This window comes from Diadema setosum, chromosome 21 (assembly GCF_964275005.1).
Source record: "Diadema setosum chromosome 21, eeDiaSeto1, whole genome shotgun sequence".
NCBI classification, from domain to species: domain Eukaryota; kingdom Metazoa; phylum Echinodermata; class Echinoidea; order Diadematoida; family Diadematidae; genus Diadema; species Diadema setosum.
This window is the reverse complement of record NC_092705.1, coordinates 318,114-338,507: the sequence shown is the minus strand read 5'-3', so window position 1 is coordinate 338,507 and position 20,394 is coordinate 318,114. Positions and strand designations below refer to the sequence as shown.

The window sequence follows — 20,394 nt, the reverse complement described above, 5'->3', positions numbered from 1 at the left end:
TCGCTGATGAGAATTTTCTTATTCAACCACATAAATACAGTTGTACAATGTACACCCACTTTTCAATATAATGCCCTGCTTCCACTTGATTTTTTCCGAAAAAACAACAACAGACAAATAATATTGCTAAAAAATACAAAATCAAAACTGTTTAAGGTTCTGCAAGCTCATCAACAGCTCACTGGTATCTGTTTTGTTGCCATGGTGACCTTCATCCGTCATCCATGATGCACGGATACTCTTTGCTCATGATTAAAATAACTTCCTTGGTACCAAGGTGCACTAAACCACTTTTTTATTTCTCTGACAAATAGAAAATAATCTTGGTGATTAATAAAACAAAATATAGGTCAGTTGCTTTGTGATAGCTCAAGGTTACTATGAAACCAACAACAAAAATACATAACAAAAACAAATATGATACAAATTACATAAAGAAAGCACATAACATTATGTTTATATGGACATAAATAATAAAGTCTGTACGAATCAGGTGAACCCTGATTCATGTCCAAGCTCTGTGCGAATGTGAGTTCATCAACAACAGAAAAAAGACACATGAAGAATCATATGAAAAGGATATCACCACTAAAGGGAGTGGTCAATGCTGGGTAAACATGGCATGGTGGTCACCTTAGTGCTTCAATAACCAGAAACACTGAGAGATGGACTTATATTGATGAGTTAAACATATGACAAAGACTCATCTTATCAGACTTGGTAACATCTTCTTGAACCAAAACCTACCACACATTTATTGTTTTGGCATATACCAGATGGAACATGTATCATTGAAATCTCTCTCTCTCTTTTTTTTTTTTTTTTTAGGCACAGTACATACAAACTACCACCTTGAAATCAAAGAACTCAAAATGTGTTGCCAAGCTGACAAAACACAAACAACACTCAAACAACCACAATTAATATTAGATCGTTTGGGGGAGCGCTTCAGGTCTGGGTAAATGATCTTCATGCGGTATGACTGGATATTTTGATTTATTGCTAGAAAATATGTCAACACTTTCTTTCATCTGCAAAGAAAGAATTGATCTAATCTCTGTGGTGCACTTTTGTGCTCAGGGTTGATATTCCACAGAATATATATGAGGTGAGAGAAGTGTGTCACATAAATATCTACACTTTCACCATGCAGATTGCTACAGCAAAGACCAGATTGTGGTATACATGTATGGCTGTATCTTTACATTGATTGCAAGACACACAATTATTCGACCACAATAGCAGGTTGCTGTAACTGTAAGCATACCAGAGTAAATCAAAGTTTTATGCTACTCTACATCATGTAAGTCAAAACATTGCTCCAAATACATATTTTCTTCTTTGGGTAGATAGAGGTAGTATCAATTGCCATCTCACTGTAGAGGGAATTAGTCGTTCTCACTGGTGTGCTATCTTATACAGCTTTTACTTGGATAATAATGTGGTACTCATTGTTCCATCACAGAGCAACTACTGAAGGGAGGAGAAAGGATGATTGACTTTGATGGGAAAGTAGTAACAATATATGATGTCTTCACTCCCACATATATAGAGGAGCACAGTATGGACATGAAGATTACTGTAACCTTGTAATCCTACAACATTAATCATTCACAGTTTGGTCATCTAAACTCCTACAAAAAGAAATCTGGTAAGCCGCCACATCCTGTTTCTCTATGAAATAATCACACTGACTGCACATCAGCTGAATTGCAACAAAAGCTGATCTTGTAAAGAGATCACTACATAGATTAATATATTGCCCATGGAATTTGATATACATAAATATATATAATGTAGCACCTATGAAATAATAGCCAACACATATCTAGTCTTATGTATATATTGTATGTTGCAACAATTTAATAAATAATGCAAATACACCAGTCAAAACATAACGAAAGACATGTAAAAATATTTCACTCCCTTGTCAATACAATAACAGTACAACTTGGCCAAAAAAGACCCAGATGTACTCTTTCCCCAATCAAGAATATTATCAGGTTATGAATAAACACAAATCAAGCTTTCACTGCGGGACACCAGAGTAACAAATTTACTACATATAAAAAGTCCATTCCTGTATTGACACAAATGAAAAAAGATAATAATATCAGAATTTGCTGTTTAGTGGAGCAAACATTCATTAACATGATGACCATGGCTACCATTACAATACCACAGAATTAGAATGGGAAAAATTTATCCTACTTAGAGGATGGGCCTGTGTTCACAGGCTGGGATGAAGCCTATGATTGACATCTTCTAAACAGTTCAACTTTGAACCAAAGCTGATTCCCAAGACTCTTCAAAGATTAAAGGTCACCACAGGCTGACTGCTCTCTCCCTCTCTTGAGGTGAAAGGTCAAGGTGTTCCACTGATGGCACTGAAGATGGTGTTTGATGATCGCCTCTCCAAGTGATGTTCATCCTCACTCAGCTACAATATGAGAAACAACCAACAGGTGTAAACCATTAGTGTGATGCACAGAAAATCAGTCATCTGCACAGCTTAAATATGAGTATGTGACAAGAAAACCTCTTTGAGAACTTTTGAGAGGATTGTAGCTACATCAAGCTCCATGATGCCAAACTCGTTTACAATCTTTTATTATTGATTTCAGTCTGTAAAGAGGTATTATCATTTGCCTAACACATACATTTTCAAACACAACAGAATGAAACACTGGGAGCGCTCACTCTAATACAAAAAGCTAGTTCATCTAATGCTGATATAGATTCTAGCACTACATGGATCTCTCATTCCAAATTTCTGTCACTTCTTCTACATACACATATTTACTACACTTGTAAAGCATAATGGAATGAATGATGCAATATTTTCCCATTCAGAAGGAATGTAGCGTAGCCTTCTTTGTTCCTTATAAATTATTAGGTTGTGAGATTGAGAAAGTGCTGACATGACCTAATGTCCTCAAAACAATTTACAAAGAAAACCCCACATTAAATACTTCTAGCTGTGTTAAATCTTCCTGATTGAAAATGAGGAATGAAAGAACAGACTAATCAATACTAAGAATAGCAGAGGCTTGTAAGAAGGCTATTACCTTTTCTCCCATAAGGGATTGGATGGAGTGAACCATGGCATAAAACTTTTGCTCCAAGTCGTCATGGTATTCTTGCTGGTCTTCCTTGATCAGTCTTGCATTGACAAAGAGGGCAGCACCACAAGCTGCCACAAAGTCTCTGTGTAAGGAGAATACATACCAATCAAGGGTCAAAGCATGACAGTAATACTCAAACTTTACAGAGTTCTCTTACAATGTACTCATACAAATTTTAACCAAAACGTATCCTTCCAAACCTATACTTCCACTGACAAATATCTACACTGCTCAGCATATCTCCCTAGTTCTTACTGCATTATTTTAATGTACATTTGTACCATTTTGTCATATCATACAAGAAATAAATACTGGACATCTGTTTGAAGCCATGGGGCATGATAAAAAGTGCATGTCTGCTCCAAGTGTGGCTGCTTTCACTCAATAGAATGATATCAAATGAACAGAATAGTGTGTTTCATCAAAATTTGACTTTTGTTTAAAAAGAAAAACTTATTTTTCCTCTAAAATGTGTGTATAGTCAATGGAGACTTGTGAAGTGATGGTATAACTACCTCATCCAAATTCATGAAATTCTTCTATCAAGTTGTTTTTATTGTAACTGATTAACAAATTGCCCTATATCGACATATTAAAATAAGTTCATGTAGGGCAATTTAGTAATCAGTTGCACAACATGTACCTCATCCGATTTGAATATGAGGCTGCTACTAAATAATTGTCTTGTAAGAAAAAAAAATACCTACAGTTCTCATTTCAGTTCTAAATCTGAGGAGAAATCCACTATTTTCTCTGTTAGGATTGATTGTATTCATGAAAGTCAACTTGTAAATAGTATGGAATTGTGCTTTCAATACGTTCCATATACAAGCAAGTTTCTTGTACCTCTTCCATTTACTGAAAAGAAAATCTAACAATGATTCAAATTATCATACTCAGTCATCACATCATGGTTAGACATTTACAGCTGATGTCATTGACATAGTTTTGCATGAATGGAATATGGGCATCCTGCATGAACTGTGAAACATCCAAGACTTGAATTCAATACTTCATGCTACATCAAGTCAAAAGTAGCCTTGTATGGACTGTAAAACATCTCTAAATTTTGAGTCCTAAACAGCATTACTAAGTAAACACTTGTTTCCAATGAAAGTACCACAGATTAGTGTGATGCTCACAAAAGCTCAAGACAGATAATGGACATTCTAAATAGTCTTCTGAGTGAAGTAACCTATGCATTTCACTCTACTCTAGGCATTTTACAACACAAGGAAATATTTTGACTTTAATCCAGAGGTGAGTTGTGTGGTAAAATACTGCACTTTTTTTAAGTAAAAATATAGCATCCCCTGTATCAGACAATTTCAGTAGTTTTCTCCCTTCATATGTCACATTACACTCAATTTCTACAGAAGGTCCTAAAGAAGGTCAAACAGAAAGGACAAAATGTGACACTATACATGTCCAAAAACTGGAGCAGTGTATTCTGGATTGACATGAAAAGCTGAGTGTTACAGATTAATTCAGTACTTACTTGAAGACTTTTTTGAGGTCGAAGATCTGTTGTTGGTTCCATTTCTCTTCCCGTCCTTTGCCAAGGAAAGCAGCAGCATAGGCTTGGGGACCAGCATTTACCTGATAACACAAAACATCATAACAACTGATGAAAGATTTGTCTCTCTTGCACTTCATCCTTTTTTTTCCGAGTTTAAAACAAGTAAGGCTTATTAAAAGCCTGAACTGTAAGGAAAATCTGTGTTTTGACAAACTACATTCACCTTGCTAATCATTCAAAGTGTGAAAAACCAACAAGTAAAAGACAACTACCCAATCCATTCCAAAGCTTCAGAGGTAAACTCAGCATGAATATCGAAAAACAATGACACTGCAATACCTTCAAATACATTACATACAGTGTACTCCTGTTATAACTAACATATAACAAAATTCCCATTACAACAAATCAAAAAATCAGGTCCCAAAATTATCACCTCTATAAATTTATATGCTTAACTGTATGCCTACAATAAAATTTTGATACAACAAAAGAAAACTGCTGGTCCTGAAAACTTTGTTATGACCGGAGTTGCCTGTATTTCAAATCTATGCTATCTTCCAGAAACTTCCTCTTCAGAAGCAGTTGTGAAACTTCCACTTGGCGGACTTCCAACTTGATGCACTTTAATGAATGAATTGATAAATTCTAACTTGCCAGAATCAAATTATATTCGACTTTCACTGAAAATCTTTCTAGCTATTTTCACACTGTCTCCTCCAAGTAATTCCAGGATGGAACAAGATCCCTTCAGAGCAGTCCTGAGAAAGCCATCTTCACTCAGTGACTATTAACATCCTGGCCATCACTAGAGGATTTTATACAGTGCCTGAGTGTTTGTGCTGGGTTATACATTTGTACATTGTACTAATCACACTCCACATTCACTGGAGAAGGTCTAGGGAAAGTTGCAGGTAAGGGATATGATATCTGCTTCAGGTCCACCATATAAACAGGTTTTGATGACTTCCAGGGTTTTGGAATGAAGACATCTACAATCTAGGGTAGATCCTGGTTGAGAGTTCTAGGATCTGTGTTGGTCCACTTGAATAGGTCTATAAAGATCTACGGTGGATGTACAGACTACTGGCTCACCTGTACACTGACACTGCCTTGCAGGAGTAGCTGAACACGCTTCATGTCCACATTGTCACTGCTTAGTACCTCATTCATCTCGCGCACTTTACTCTGCAGCTCTTCTACAGCCACCTGCAGCGGGTTTAGTTCCTGAGACTGCTGATACACCACCTGGATCCTCTTGGTGATGTATGGGAATGTGTGCGATGCTGTAAAGGACATGACGGAATCACAAAACATTTCAGATTTGAACATGAAACATGTTGGATACATGATAAGAAGAGTACAAATGTAGCTCCTACCACTAAATCATCTAAGACAACAGTTTGAAAAAACATGGCCAATGGCACTTTGAGCTAGAATACATTTTTGTTTCTTTACGCAAAGCTCTCAAATTCATATTCCTTGAGAACACAATTAATTGACCCATTTTCATCAGTGTCACAGAATCGTAAAACACTGAATGGTATGCCTACAGTTTATTGATATCAATAAAGGGAACATGTAATATATCTTGACAAACTGTTCTAAAACAATCAATTCCTTAAAAGACACTAGGTCTTACAACGATCCCATCATTTGCCAGTCCCCATGCTGTCCAGTGTCTGCTGGAAGACAAAAGATCCCACTATGTTCTCTTCCCACTGGCCACACCAAGGTCCATTCACAAGAAAGCACAGAGTACTTTGACACCCTTCACTCACTGGTTAGTATGGTCTTCCTCTTGTACTGCTCCTCCACAGCCCCTGACCTGGCTGTGCCCTGCTTGGTGTATGGTGTCTCAAAGACAAACCTTCGGATGTTGTTGGACCTCTCGAAGATTGTCTGTCTGTCCACCAGCTCTCGTTCATCAAAGTACGGCTTGACAAATGTGACTTGGATGTAAGCTACATTGGGCTTGAGGGTGTCAATGTTCACCTGAAATATGATCCATAATGAAATTTGAACTGAATAAGATACAAATAAATTGTAAACTAAACATTTCTATAGGACTGAAGTTTTAGGAGACTGAAGTGTACCTGTGTCATGGCTAATAATAAGGAGATACAGTTTGCACAAATTCTTCAGCAGTGGATCTTGGCAAAACAATTTACTAAGACCTCAAAGTTTCCTGCAATAAATATGTACATAATTCTTCTAGAAAAGGTTGCAAATCAAACTGCAAACAAAGAAAGATATTGAAAGTTATCATGACACTGGTTGTTACATCTCAAAAAAAAAACAACACAAAAAAACAAAACAAAAAAACCCCCAAAACAACCAACCAAACAAACAGAGATAATAATCTTTCCTCTCCCTAGACTTGCTACAGATACAGCTCTGAAAACTCATGACTTTTGATGCATTACTCCACCAGCTAATTAACCAAACTTGTTATGGATGCTGAAATGAGGGAGAAGTTGTCCAAACTGAGGAAGATATGCCATTACTGCACCTTGTTTGAGTCCCGGATCAACTCCACATTCTCTGCCCCATACTTGTCTGAGTACAGGTTTTGCAACCTTTCACAGACGGATGCCAGCGTTGTGACCTTTGGCTCCTTATAGATGTACTCTTTCCCATCATCCTCTTCAAAGTGCTGCAATTAAAAAGGTCACATTTTGCATACAAACATTAATCAAGTTTCAACTTTACTTTCCCTTCTGCACATTCCATGTTAGCTTTTGCAATGCCTGCAGGTCTTTGATCAACTGATGAGTGACATAATATGGTGCTTTTCCAAAAAGTATAACATACTAACATAGAAAATGGGAAAAAAAAAGAAGATAACTGAAACTAAAAAGACCATTATGATCACAAATTAAATGTACACGTATGCAAAACTTACAATCCATAAATCATTGTAAGCTTTGTAAGGGTATGAAACATTGAAATTTTGTATTAACATCTCTCTGTCTTTCGTTATCTCTATTTATCTACCTATCTATATATCTATCTATCTATTTATCTATCTATCTATCTATATCTCTCTCCAGCAATGTAGATACAATATATAATTGTTTGCATTCATAAAGTAGTGTTCCACATCACTACTCTTACATGCTAATCTCTCTGAGTATTGAAAGAGAAAAAGACACAAACTGACCTGGCCAAAGAATGCGACCCTGAAGTAGTTTCCAAGAAGCCTTTTCCCTGTTCCCTGGAGCTTCATGACTTTCTCATAGGCCTTACTCAGCTTGCCATAGGCTAGAGCCAGTCTCTGTATGTACAGGAGGAGGAGGAGAAAAAAGCAACATGTGACCATATGTATAAGATTTGTTGTAATACCCATACATAATAGAGGTGATAACTGGCTCAGGAACACAAAAAGTGATATAATGAAAAGGTTTGGATGCTGTTTGTAAACAGACTTCAGCCCACTTGGAAATAACATTTCAAACCCTGAGGTTATTACACACAGTACATTGACAACAACAAAAGGTATAATATGTTGTATTATAAGATTATTAGTCAAAAGTACTTTGAGAGAAATGCATACAATGTATCTTTAACTTAAATTTTCTCTGGGAGTCATATCTACAGCATCATAACAAGCCAATACACAATACCTTTTCTGTGTCTTTGTACCTTGTGTTGGCAAAATGTCTACCCAAATCTGTGTTCACATTTTTTTTTTTTTTGGTAATGTGTACATGCTGCTTTGCTTTGATAAATCCCATTCCTGTATACATCAGTGAGATCCTCAGCCCTTCAGTCATCAGACTATTAGGGCATGAGATGTACAGCCCCTCCAGACTACACTCTATTGTGGCTGTGATATCTACAGCCCCTTCACACAAAACACTATTGATGGATTTGAGATCTACTTACCTGGAAGTCTCTGTTCCTCTCATAGAATGGGATGATGAGTTTGTAGAGCTCCCCCATAGACTCGTATCTCTCAGACTTCTGTAGTCCCTCAGCACACCTCTCCAGCTGGTGCAGAAGGTTATCCTGGGGATTTGATCATCATTTAATGTCACAGTCACTTTAAAGTGTCATTTAATCTGCATTTATTAATTTGTCTATGCTGCTTCAGTTTGAATATTATCATCACTGGGTTAAGTCCTTAAGATTTTAAATATATTGTAATGTCACTCAAATTATCTAGATTTCAGAGACTTCATTTGAGGAACACACAATGTACAAGTGTACCTCTGCATTCAGTCAAAGCACTCCTGGAGAAAGAGAGAGGGAAGACAAAGGCTCTGAAGTTTGGTTGGATACATAATACCACAGTCCTGTTTTATTTCAACCTCACCCTGCACCCCCCATCCCCAAACCTGAGAGGTTGCCATGGTTACCTCAGTGTACTGGACGTCCTGCATGCCTGTATCACTCTTGATACCCTTCTCCTCTCCCTCCACGTTAGGTGAGATGGCCTTGAAGGCCTGAGCACCCTGGACGTAGGTCCCTTTTTTCTTCAGGTATTCCGCCATCAGGGCTGCAATGTGGATATAACAGTGGGCAGCCTGTTGGGCAAAAACAAAACAAAACAAGAATATTGATTAATACGAAGACTTCTAATCAAGGTGCATTATTTCGTAAGAGCATGCAGATGTAAGCAACATACCACTGAACTTAGATGAAAATAGGAGTATGTTTAATGCTCTATGATGTATTTCAATCATTTTACTGTAATGTCACTTGAGAACCACTGCACAGTATGTGATTTGTAAGTTGAGATGTTCATGAAAGGTTTGAGAGATGTCATGTCTTCTCATTAAGCATACTCTCTGTGGGACCTTAGACAACATAATAATTGGACATGGCAAGAAAATCTCAGTCAAACCTAAAGCCTGACCAAGTTTGTCGGTCAACAGAATGAAATGAAGGCATTTTCTCCTTAGTGCATGAAACAGGCTGTGTGACTACCTACCTCTGAAAAGTTGCCGTTATCAATGTGGATACGGGCCATGCTATCCAGCCATGTACGGCGAAGCTCCGGGGTGCTGGCATAGGACTTGGCCAGCTTGTACTGCAGGTCCACCAACATCTCAGGGTCTTTCTCATGCTCACGCATCTGAGCCGTTGCCATGAGTACAGTGCGGATCTTCTTGGTGAGGTCCTTCACCTGCATGGGGAAGGCTGTGTGCTGGATTGAGAGAATAAAAAAAGATAGTTGGTGAACTTTAGCTGGACATGTGGTCTTTTTACTGTGTGCAGAGATGGCCTTACTCTCACATTTCGACGAACATTTCACTGTTTATAGATTTACTAAACAAATACATTTCAGAACTGGCTCCTACTATGTCATTCATGACAGACCAAAATTCACTTTTCATTAACCCACTGTATAATGAAAAATGCAATACACACAATTTGTCATATTCACATCTTCCCATGTTTACACACAGTCTGGTTTTTGGATTCAACCAGATTTTACATTCAGTTATTAACTGGTGTAGAGTAAGAAATCAACTATTCATCCTGTATATACTATCACACAATCAATGATAGAATATTATATCATATAATAATATCATATAATATTATCATAAATTGGTCACAAGGGCTTCTAAAATACCTGCATTCCTTTGTCACTGTTGGCATAGTTGTTGATGGTTGCCAGGGATTCCTGAAATCGTGAGCTGTTTGCCTCACCAATCAGCTGGGCTACTGAGATGATGACCTACATGATAAAAGAAGCATTATTCCACAGAGTGATTAGATTCCAGAAAAATGGCAATAAATAGGGTTGATATATACTTCAATGAGTCATTCACCTGTAATAAGACTGACAGATTAACAAAAATATAGAAACAAGCAGGGAATATGACTTCACAAGTACAAATCATCAGCCTCAGTCTTTGGAGGAGAGAAAACAACACCTGCTGGTGTCAAAATTTAGCAAGTCAAAAAAAAACATATCTATTTACTTGTTCAGTGGCAGGGAAAACAGATTGCTTTCTATTCTGAAAATAACTTATTTCATGCATCTTAAATATGGGCAGCGACCACCAATAGGCTCTGTCATGATAATTATCTCTCTGGCTGCTACCATCTGAAATTTGTTTCATTTACCTGAAGGTGAACTCTGACAAAGTCTTTGCGTTGAGTGAACTCAAAGTTGCTCCTCATGAGGAGGTAGAGGAGGGCACATGCCTCGTTCCTTGTTGTCATCAGTCTGGAGTTCAGGTTCTTCAGAAGCTACAAGAGAAAATCAATAAGCATACAGACTCTTCATCACAGCTGGATCTATCACCTATCTACAACAATCCCTCTCAATATCATATAGCCTTTATACACAGGACAGAAGCACTACATTCACTGTGAATTGTACATCCGTCAACTTAGAGAGCTAAGAAAATATTCCTGCATAAGTCAGAACATGGACTTAATAAAATACTTATCTCTCAAAACATTGATAAGATATGAAAGTGTGAAACAGGTCTACTGCAGTCACATGAAACAATCATACAAGGCTACATGCTAGTCTATTTAACTCTTTATGTGCCACGTTCGCACCTCCGACTCAGTCGACGGCGTGCCAACTTCGCATATTCTGCTCAACAAACAAAGCCGCCAAGACCGATCGATAAACCGCTAATTACTGCTAATCCCGCGGCACAATGAAAGCGTTTCTCGTGCTTTTGTTCCTCTCATATACGGCTTGCATTCTATGTGGTAATCGACTATCAAGCGATGTTCCCAACTGGATTTACTCGTACATTCTATGTTTCTGTCACTGTTTAATGTGCAAAAGTCATGCCTTTATAGTAATGTAGCAACTGGTCATTAAAAGACAAAAATTACAAATAGAGTCGGCATACAATTTATATCGAAACAAAGCTTGGTATTCCTCTTTAACTTTGCCTACTATTACACCCATCTTAACAGAAATTTGTAGAAGTTATACAAATTGGAAAAACAGAATTCTTTCTCAAAGCATGACTACCTTCGTGTCTCAGAATAACGTGGCACACAGGGGGTTTCCACCATCAGGGCACATAAAGAGTTAAGGAGAAATACTGTGCACGACATCTAAGAAGCATTGTGCATGAAAACATGAACAAGCATTTCCAAATTTATCAATTTGAATCCCCGAACTCGATGTCATGATAAAAAAGTATTGCAATTTGATATTAGACTGGTACTCATATTGGTATTATCCATACTAGAATGTCAGTATATACAAAATGAATTTTGCCAACCAATCTCGAGATATACCCAACTCCAAATTTAAGGACAAGGAAGAGATATGCAACAACTGTGAACATCACCACATGTGGCGTCTCTCTCTTTTTTAAAACTGTGTATATGGGTTTCTAATAACTCAATCAATCTACCATGGAGGCTGCTATTTCTGTTACAGATGTACAAAGTGTATTTCTCTCTAATGCTCATTACTTTCTTTGAGCTCTCTCTACTCTTATCAAATGATTCCAGACTGAATCACTTTGCCAAATTTCAACTAATGAGTAAAGAAGAATTCTAAAAGCAGACAGGATTAAAAAGCCATAGTGACAACACTTACTGCTACACAGAGGTCTCCACACAGGTTTGCATTGCCTTTGAAGAGTGGAACTGGGAACTGATGGGAAGAATGCAAAGAAAATCTTGAGTTATTTTTACAGATAATGGTTAACATGGACCTCCAATTTCATTTCTTAAGGACATCTTTAATAACAGAAGAAACTATCAATTTGAAAGGCCCAACTCATGTGATGGTTCAAGACTCCAATTAGCCTATGGCTCACAGTGTAGATTACAGCTATTGTTCCATTTTTGATATATATCACAATGCAGAATATTTGATATATTTTTCTGCACACTCAAGATACACTATAGATAAATGCTGTGCATGCTGTTTACATAGACATGGGTTATTTAGTGTTCAAGAAAAAGGAAAAGAGAAGGGAAACATTTCCCACATAAGGCAACAATGACACAAAAACCTGTTATTTCTGTCCTGCCCAAAATGCAGTCAAATACACACAATTCACCACAGCCATTCCTGGCAGAATGATTAAGGCAAAATCAAGCTCAATTTGGTGATGAAGCAAAGTATAGAAAGGAATAACAGCAAATAAAGTGTGTGAACCTGCAGACCATTGCCATTCAATGCATTTTCCATGTAGGCATGCATTGTAAGTACAAGAATATCAGGATAACTTGATAAGCAGCCAAGTCCTACAGGTAAAGTCAGGATGACACAGATAAATGGTTTGTATAGAGCTTAGCATGCATGCCAAGTCAGTAAGCCTATGTGAGATGAACAGTTTGTACAATGACAATCTGGAATACTCTACACATCTTCACTTTATGCATAAAGATATGAATTGTATGTTTTGACTCTAAAGTAAGACCAGTCTGATTTGGTGTGGATGGGAATATTCAATATTCATTTCTTTCTCTCTCTTTCTGAAAGAACATCATTTACAATTCATAACATGTGGAGTACATAATTGCAGTTACACAAAAACAAATTTGGCACCAAGATTTGAAACTGTAAAGAAAATCCACTATCAGCTTCAGGTCTCAACTACACAATTGTACAGTTGTAGCATTTAGCAACTACAGACTGATGTGAGACAATTACACAACAAGAGACCCAGGGGTCATGCGCTCACCTGAGTATCGCAATTTCACCTTTCATGCATTCTTGCACACTCTTACCTGAGAACATTGGAAACTTAGGTCTGCATATATGGATCCCCCCCCCCCCCAACTCCAGGGTGGGGGGGGGGGGGGGGGGCAGGCAGCCCTGGATCTGCAATGAACAAACTTGAAACTACAGTCATCAATGTACTAACTAATAGTATTAACTAAGCCCTATCACTTCTGGTTCTAGAGAAAAAGATTTTCAAAGATTCCTTAATTTTAGGGGATTTGAGCCCCCGTGGGGCCCCCCAGGTGGGCCATGGTACCCATTTGAACAAATTTAGATCCTATCCCTCTAGGGATGCTACCTGCCAAGTTTGGTGAAAATCGGTTATGGGGATCTCAAGAAGAAGATTTAAATGTAAAAAGTTTATGCACGACGGACGACAGACAACGCTCGACGGACGCCGGACGAAGAGCGATCGCAATAGCTCACTTGAGCCTTCGGCTCAGGTGAGCTAATAATCTTTTCTGATGCATGAGTTATTTAGTCAGCCATAAGACACATTTGCCATGCTCAACCAGCTTTCATAAGGAGAAGTCAAAGAGTCAAGGCTCGTGTCAGTTACATGATGCTATTTGACCACAAACACTACAAACCGGATATCTCTGGTTTGAGGGTAAGACTAAATGAGTATCCTCATTTATGTGGTAGCGGGGAGGGATGATGTAAAGATCGTCATCAAAATCATCCCAGTCTGTCTGTGGAAAGTGAATTAAGTTCTTCTCAAGTATGCCTTGATTTGTTAAAATTGGACACTATACACCTTTCATTCACATAATTTTACTTAGGTCACATTATGGAAACTTCAACAGCAACTGACGGATTTACTGGTAAGCTAATTTGTTTTGTATATCACAACCAATTTCACACATTTATTCAGTAGAATACTTTGAGACTAGAAAAGTTTATGTCAAGATATTTCCCCTAAACTACCCGATATACATTTCATCCACATAGTTGTGAGTTCTGCAAACTGCTTACTCCAAAACCATCAGATTCAGTCTTTGCTATACATATGGGTTGTTGATACATTTTACCCAAGCATCTGACTACAGAAGGGCTACAACCATAAGTTCTCAATAACTTTTCTTCTTCGTGAACTTGGTCAGCTGATACATAAGGAAAACATGACTGTGCCTCAAAACTGTTTCATTGAACTGTTTTACAAGAGAATGTGTACATTGCTCATGCAAGTACAAGGGGAGACATTATGAGACTTATTGATACACGCATTGACCAAATTGTCCTTATTCTATCAACTATTTGATACACTGACCAATGCAATCTCCTCTATCCTACTATATGATACACTGACAGATTCCGTCCTTACCCTGTCGACTAAACTGATACACTGACTGATCTTGTCTTCCCTACCCTTTTGACTAATTACACTGATTGGTCAAAGTTTCCATACCCTATTGATTAATCTTCCTAATCCTACTTTTTAATTGATACGCTGATTGATCTAATCTTCCTTACCCTATTGATTACGTGATACTTTGATTGATCTAATATTCCTTACCCTAGTGATTAATTGATACTCTGATTGATCTAATCTTCCTTACCCTATTGATTAACTGATACCCTGATTGATCTAATCTTCCTCACCCTACTGATCAATTGATACTCTGATTGATCTAATATTCCTTACCCTAGTGATTAATTGATACTCTGATTGATCTAATCTTCCTTACCCTAGTGATTAATTGATACTCTGATTGATCTAATCTTCCTTACCCTATAAAGTGATACTCTGATTGATATAATCTTCCTTACTCTATTGATCAATTGATACTCTGATTGATCTAATATTCCTTACCCTAGTGATTAATTGATATTCTGATTGATCTAATCTTCCTTACTTTATTGATTAATTGATATTTTGATTGATCTAATCTTCCTTATCCTAGTGATTACTTGATATTCTGATTGATCTAATCTTCCTTACTCTTATTGATTGATACTTTGATTGATCTAATCTTCCTTATCCTATGGATTGATACTCTGATTGATATAATCTTCCTTATCCTATGGATTGATACTCTGATTGATCTAATCTTCCTTACCCTATTGATTAACTGATACTCTGATTGATCTAATCTTCCTTACCCTATTGATTAATTGATACTTTGATTGATCTAATATTCCTTACCCTAGTGATTAATTGATATTCTGATTGATCTTATCTTCCTTACCCTATTGATTAATTGATACTCTGATTGATCTAATCTTCCTTACCCTATTGATTAATTGATACTCTGATTGATCTAATCTTCCTTACCCTACTGATCAATTGATACTCTGATTGATCTAATCTTCCTTACCCTATTGATTGATTGATATTCTGATTGATCTTATCTTCCTTACCCTAGTGATTAATTGATACTCTGATTGATCTAATCTTCCTTACCCTATTGATTAATTGATACTTTGATTGATCTAATATTCCTTACCCTAGTGATTAATTGATACTCTGATTGATCTAATCTTCCTTACCCTATTGATTAAGTGATACTCTGATTGATCTAATATTCCTTACCCTAGTGATTCATTGATACTCTGATTGATCTAATCTTCCTTGTCCTATTGATTAACTGATACTCTGACTTGATCTAATATTCCTTACCTTAGTGATTAATTGATATTTTGATTGATCTAATCTTCCATATCCTATTGATTAAATGATACTCTGATTGATCTAATCTTCCTTAACCGGTTGATCTATTGATACTTTGATTGATCTAATCTTCCTTACCCTATTGAGGAAGAGACGCAGAGAACTGAAAACGTTCTTCAGAGTCATCTCTGATTGTCCTGTCTGCAGGAAACTGATGAAGATGTCGATCACTTTCCTCATTAGAGGATTGTTGCCATCAGCACTGTCCATGGCCGCCTGATGCAATGAAAATACAATGATAACATCTTACCATGGGCAAATTTACATGGAAAGAGAAAGGTTCACAAAAGTATAATGTACTTTACACTGGAAAGAATACATATACACAAAAATGACTTAAATTATTTTAAAGAACTACATTTGCTTAATTACCACTGAATATTGCACAAAGCATATTCTACAATGTTTTCTCCATGTCTTATTATACATTAGTAAAGGTACATATACATACTGTAACTATATCAATGGCAACATAGCTTTCTAGTTGGTACTTACAAAAAATGTATATTATGACCTTACAAATACCATTAGGAGCCTGTCATATAAGCACATTTCTCATGACATACTGAACTTCAGTGCACATTTTGGAAATCACAGCTGAAAGATTATCACAGTTGGCCTGGCCAGTTTTCTCACCTTGAAGTTGGTGCAGTAGAGTCCCAGCACATCCAGTACGATCATACTGGTCTCAGCTGCAAGGTTGGCCTCTTGGGCGATCCGCGGGCTAGCATCATTTTCTGTTAGTGCTGTCACTATGAGTGAAAAACAAAAAGATAATGTCACATAAGTCCATGATTAGCTGCATACTACAAACTTTAACACAACTTGCCAAGAATTTCAAAAATGGAGTCATTCTTTAGCCAATCTGAAACAGTAAAAAAGTACTGAAATACAATACTCACAATCTTTTAAAACTCTTCTTTTTGTGAGCATGTCACTCTCATATATCATTGGACTCTCAAGAATCAATACCTGTAACTTAACCCGTTGAGGACAGACTGATTTTGTGACAACATGCATTTCCCATAGACACCTGCCCTAGTATACTCGGGACTCGTCCTCAACGGTTTAAAATCATTTGTGGATGAGCATTTACAGTCCTGTATAAAGTGGATCTCAATTGTACATCAGTATTAATGCCATATCCCATTATTTCCAAAATGAAGAGTACTTCTGATAACTCTGCATACCAAGTGGCAGGTCAGGTACTTCCACCAGTGATCTTGTCTGGGGTAGTCTCTTGAGGGCCACAGGAAGTGTGCGGCTACGCTCGCTGGAAGATGGTTTTTCACGAAGTCTGCAAAATAGCATCACATGTGCATGTTCAGTAATGTGTACATGAGTAAAAAAAAAAGTAATGCCATCAATTCCTCAAATGGGGAAATAGCGTATCACACATCTATATGATGAACTAGTGTTACTAGATATGTTATACAGTTAGGACACTGTAGCGCATATCATCTGCACCAAGAAGCAATGTAAAGACTGCTTTTATACTTGCGACGTCAAGCTTATCTTGGGAGTAGTGTACCTACAAACAAAACTCCTAATTTCTTAAATCTAATAACAGGATTGCAACATTACACGATGTCCTTTTGCACATTATCACAGAATTTCACCAACTCTGCAGACACTCGATTTCTGATCAAAACTGGGAGCAGATAAATTCAAAGTTCTTTTGAATGAATCATGCAGCCCTCACAGTCCCAATGGTGAAGGATGAGAAGCAGAACACACAACACTCATTTTCTCAAGTTCAAATTCATTTCACAATCTACACCAATTGATATTTGTATGCATAACAAAATATCTGGATGGCATTTTGAGTTTGAGAGTGTTTACATTTTGTGGGCAAAACTGGCTGGCATTACAAAATTTGTGCAAAATCAGTAACATGGCAACTACATACGATACAATGCATATCTATTCTTTTGTTTTTACAGACACTGAACATGAAATTATGTATGAAATTGTATCAAGTTCACAGCAAGCTGAACAACAAAACATTATGATGAAATAGATGATAAATGTACACAAAACTGATACCGTCTACCCATTGCACCCTAGGTGTAGAAGTATTCATTGGGGTAAGTATCTGCATGAGATGAGAAAACAGTGCAGACAAGTACAGTGTATGTAGTCCAGCCTACAAAGTGTCAATGAATCCTGACAGATATTCCCTGATTATTTCAGTGATGACTGCGCATGTGTGAAGACTTTGAATACCTGAATGCACTAGACAACCTTCAGAAGTCAGATTACAGATTTATATCAGCTGAATATTTGCATGTAATGTATCTTATAATGACCATGAAAAGTTACCATTTTTGGTTTTACATGTTCTTCTGCATGTTTGAATTACGACTAACACGTACCCAGAGCAAGTTGTTATTAAAGCAAAGTTTTAAAATGTCAATCTCACAAAAGCTAAACATTAAATCAATGTCACAAAATAATCTATCAAATAGTTTGTGCATTTCTGCAAATTTGCAATATCACACATCTTGCAAAGCTTGGAAACTAAGAAGAAAAATGGCATTAGCAAGATTTACGTGTGTATTTAAACCAAAAAAAAAAAATAAATAAATAAAAAATAAGGCTGTACAATGTATGTCTACAGGAAATGTACGAATATTGGACTATCCTAACATAGCTGAAAGTAAATCAGATGCAGCAGCCAATGCATGGCTAAGTAAATATTGGAAGCCAGACCAACCAATGGAATAATTTTCAAATGTGTTGTAGCTGTAAGTGATTGTCTTAATACTTCTATCACCTTTCTACTTGCCTCAAAAAGTGGCAATGAATGATTTGAAATCTCATAAATTCAATGACATGATGAAGACAAAAGAAATGATGTTGAGAGCGAATCATTTTACAATGAATACTGACACAAAGAAAAAACAGCAGTTAACAAGATACTTGTCCTAACTTTGCATACTATTCAGAAAAAAGGAGCCTTGTTGCAAAATGGCCAGTGCAGGCTTATAATAGCTGCTGTATTTTGACATTTTATTTTGATTTCACAAACAGAGAGAGAGAGAGAGAGGGAGAAAGGGAGTAAATGCAAAATGGAAAACACATGTCACAAATTAACTAAAAGCAACTCTCATTGGAAGCTATTGCATGAGAGTGCAAACTTTCACCAAAATCAGTTATCAGACTTATAATGTCTTTTATTTTTCTTGTTTTACAAAGCAATATAATTTTAAGCTACATATTCTCTTCTAACATCTGTTTGATAAATTCCATACAACACTGATGATGTAAGAGAAAGTACACAGTCAATGAAGTGAGGTGTTATTGTCTTATCCCATGTTAGATGTGCAAGTGAAATAAGATGGACAACAGAATGGACACTGTGGGTCAACTAGCAATATCTTTCTTCTGTCTCTCATTTTCTTTGGCTTTTGTTGCTTCCTCAAGCCTTGGTTCTACACAATATCATCCAGGAACATGTTTGGTTCCCTGGAGAAGAAAGTCAAAATAATTTTCAACCTGTCCTAAATCTACATGCAGACATCAAGGCAACCACACAGTTACCAGTATAAAGGGTTTTCACACTGAATTTGAGTTGTGCATAAAACCAGCAAAATACGCTTCATGAAAAGAATAAAACCTTGCTGCTACTTCAAGCTGCATGACAGATAGAGTAGGGGTGGGGCAATACAATGACAGTGTGCTCACACTATGTTCTTTGAAAGCTTGTCTGTGGGTAAACATGTTAGGATCAGGCAATATTGTAGCTGACATACATTGTACTGCACATTTGTGACAGATCAATAAATTATCATGCTGCACAGAGGCAGTGAGGAGCAGTTGTGGGAGGAGTCAGGGAGGGTCACTTAGGCAAAGGAAAGCAGTGGGAGAAGTCAGGGAGGGTCGCTTAGGCAATGAGAAGCAGTGGGAGGAGTCAGGGAGGATCACTGAGGCAGTGAGGAGTAGTGGGAGGAGTCAGGGAGGGTTACAAAGGCAGTGAGCAGTGGGAGGAGTCAAGGAGGACCATTGAGGCAGTGGGGAGTAGTGGGAAGAGTCAAGGAGGATCATTGAGGCAGTGGGGAGTAGTGGGGAGAGTCAAGGAGGATCATTGAGGCAGTGGGGAGTAGTGGGAGGAGTCAAGGAGGATCACTGAGGCAGTGGGGAGTAGTGGGAAGAGTCAAGGAGGATCATTGAGGCAGTGGGGAGTAGTGGGAGGAGTCAAGGAGGATCACTGAGGCAGTGGGGAGTAGTGGGAAGAGTCAAGGAGGATCATTGAGGCAGTGGGGAGTAGTGGGAGGAGTCAAGGAGGATCACTGAGGCAGTGGGGAGTAGTGGGAAGAGTCAAGGAGGATCATTGAGGCAGTGGGGAGTAGTGGGAAGAGTCAAGGAGGATCATTGAGGCAGTGGGGAGTAGTGGGGAGAGTCAAGG

At 37.5% G+C, this 20,394-nt stretch overlaps 1 protein-coding gene across 1 annotated transcript in view; it reads right to left on the bottom strand.

The window, feature by feature from the left end:
* Positions 1-406: 406 nt before the first annotated feature.
* The window catches only part of LOC140244723 (dedicator of cytokinesis protein 9-like), a 205,058-nt gene continuing 185,070 nt past the window's right edge, over positions 407-20,394 (bottom strand). Inside the window, exons 38-53 of the mRNA XM_072324337.1 lie at positions 17,177-17,283; positions 16,623-16,738; positions 16,065-16,202; positions 12,179-12,235; positions 10,726-10,851; positions 10,229-10,333; positions 9,581-9,796; positions 9,006-9,173; positions 8,533-8,655; positions 7,808-7,921; positions 7,157-7,300; positions 6,426-6,639; positions 5,740-5,930; positions 4,624-4,724; positions 3,069-3,207; positions 407-2,440 (exon numbers count right to left, since the gene is read on the bottom strand). Coding sequence (XP_072180438.1) covers positions 2,366-2,440; positions 3,069-3,207; positions 4,624-4,724; positions 5,740-5,930; positions 6,426-6,639; positions 7,157-7,300; positions 7,808-7,921; positions 8,533-8,655; positions 9,006-9,173; positions 9,581-9,796; positions 10,229-10,333; positions 10,726-10,851; positions 12,179-12,235; positions 16,065-16,202; positions 16,623-16,738; positions 17,177-17,283 — 2,134 coding nt within the window. The 3' untranslated portion in view covers positions 407-2,365. The remainder of the gene's footprint in view (positions 2,441-3,068; positions 3,208-4,623; positions 4,725-5,739; positions 5,931-6,425; positions 6,640-7,156; positions 7,301-7,807; positions 7,922-8,532; positions 8,656-9,005; positions 9,174-9,580; positions 9,797-10,228; positions 10,334-10,725; positions 10,852-12,178; positions 12,236-16,064; positions 16,203-16,622; positions 16,739-17,176; positions 17,284-20,394) is intronic.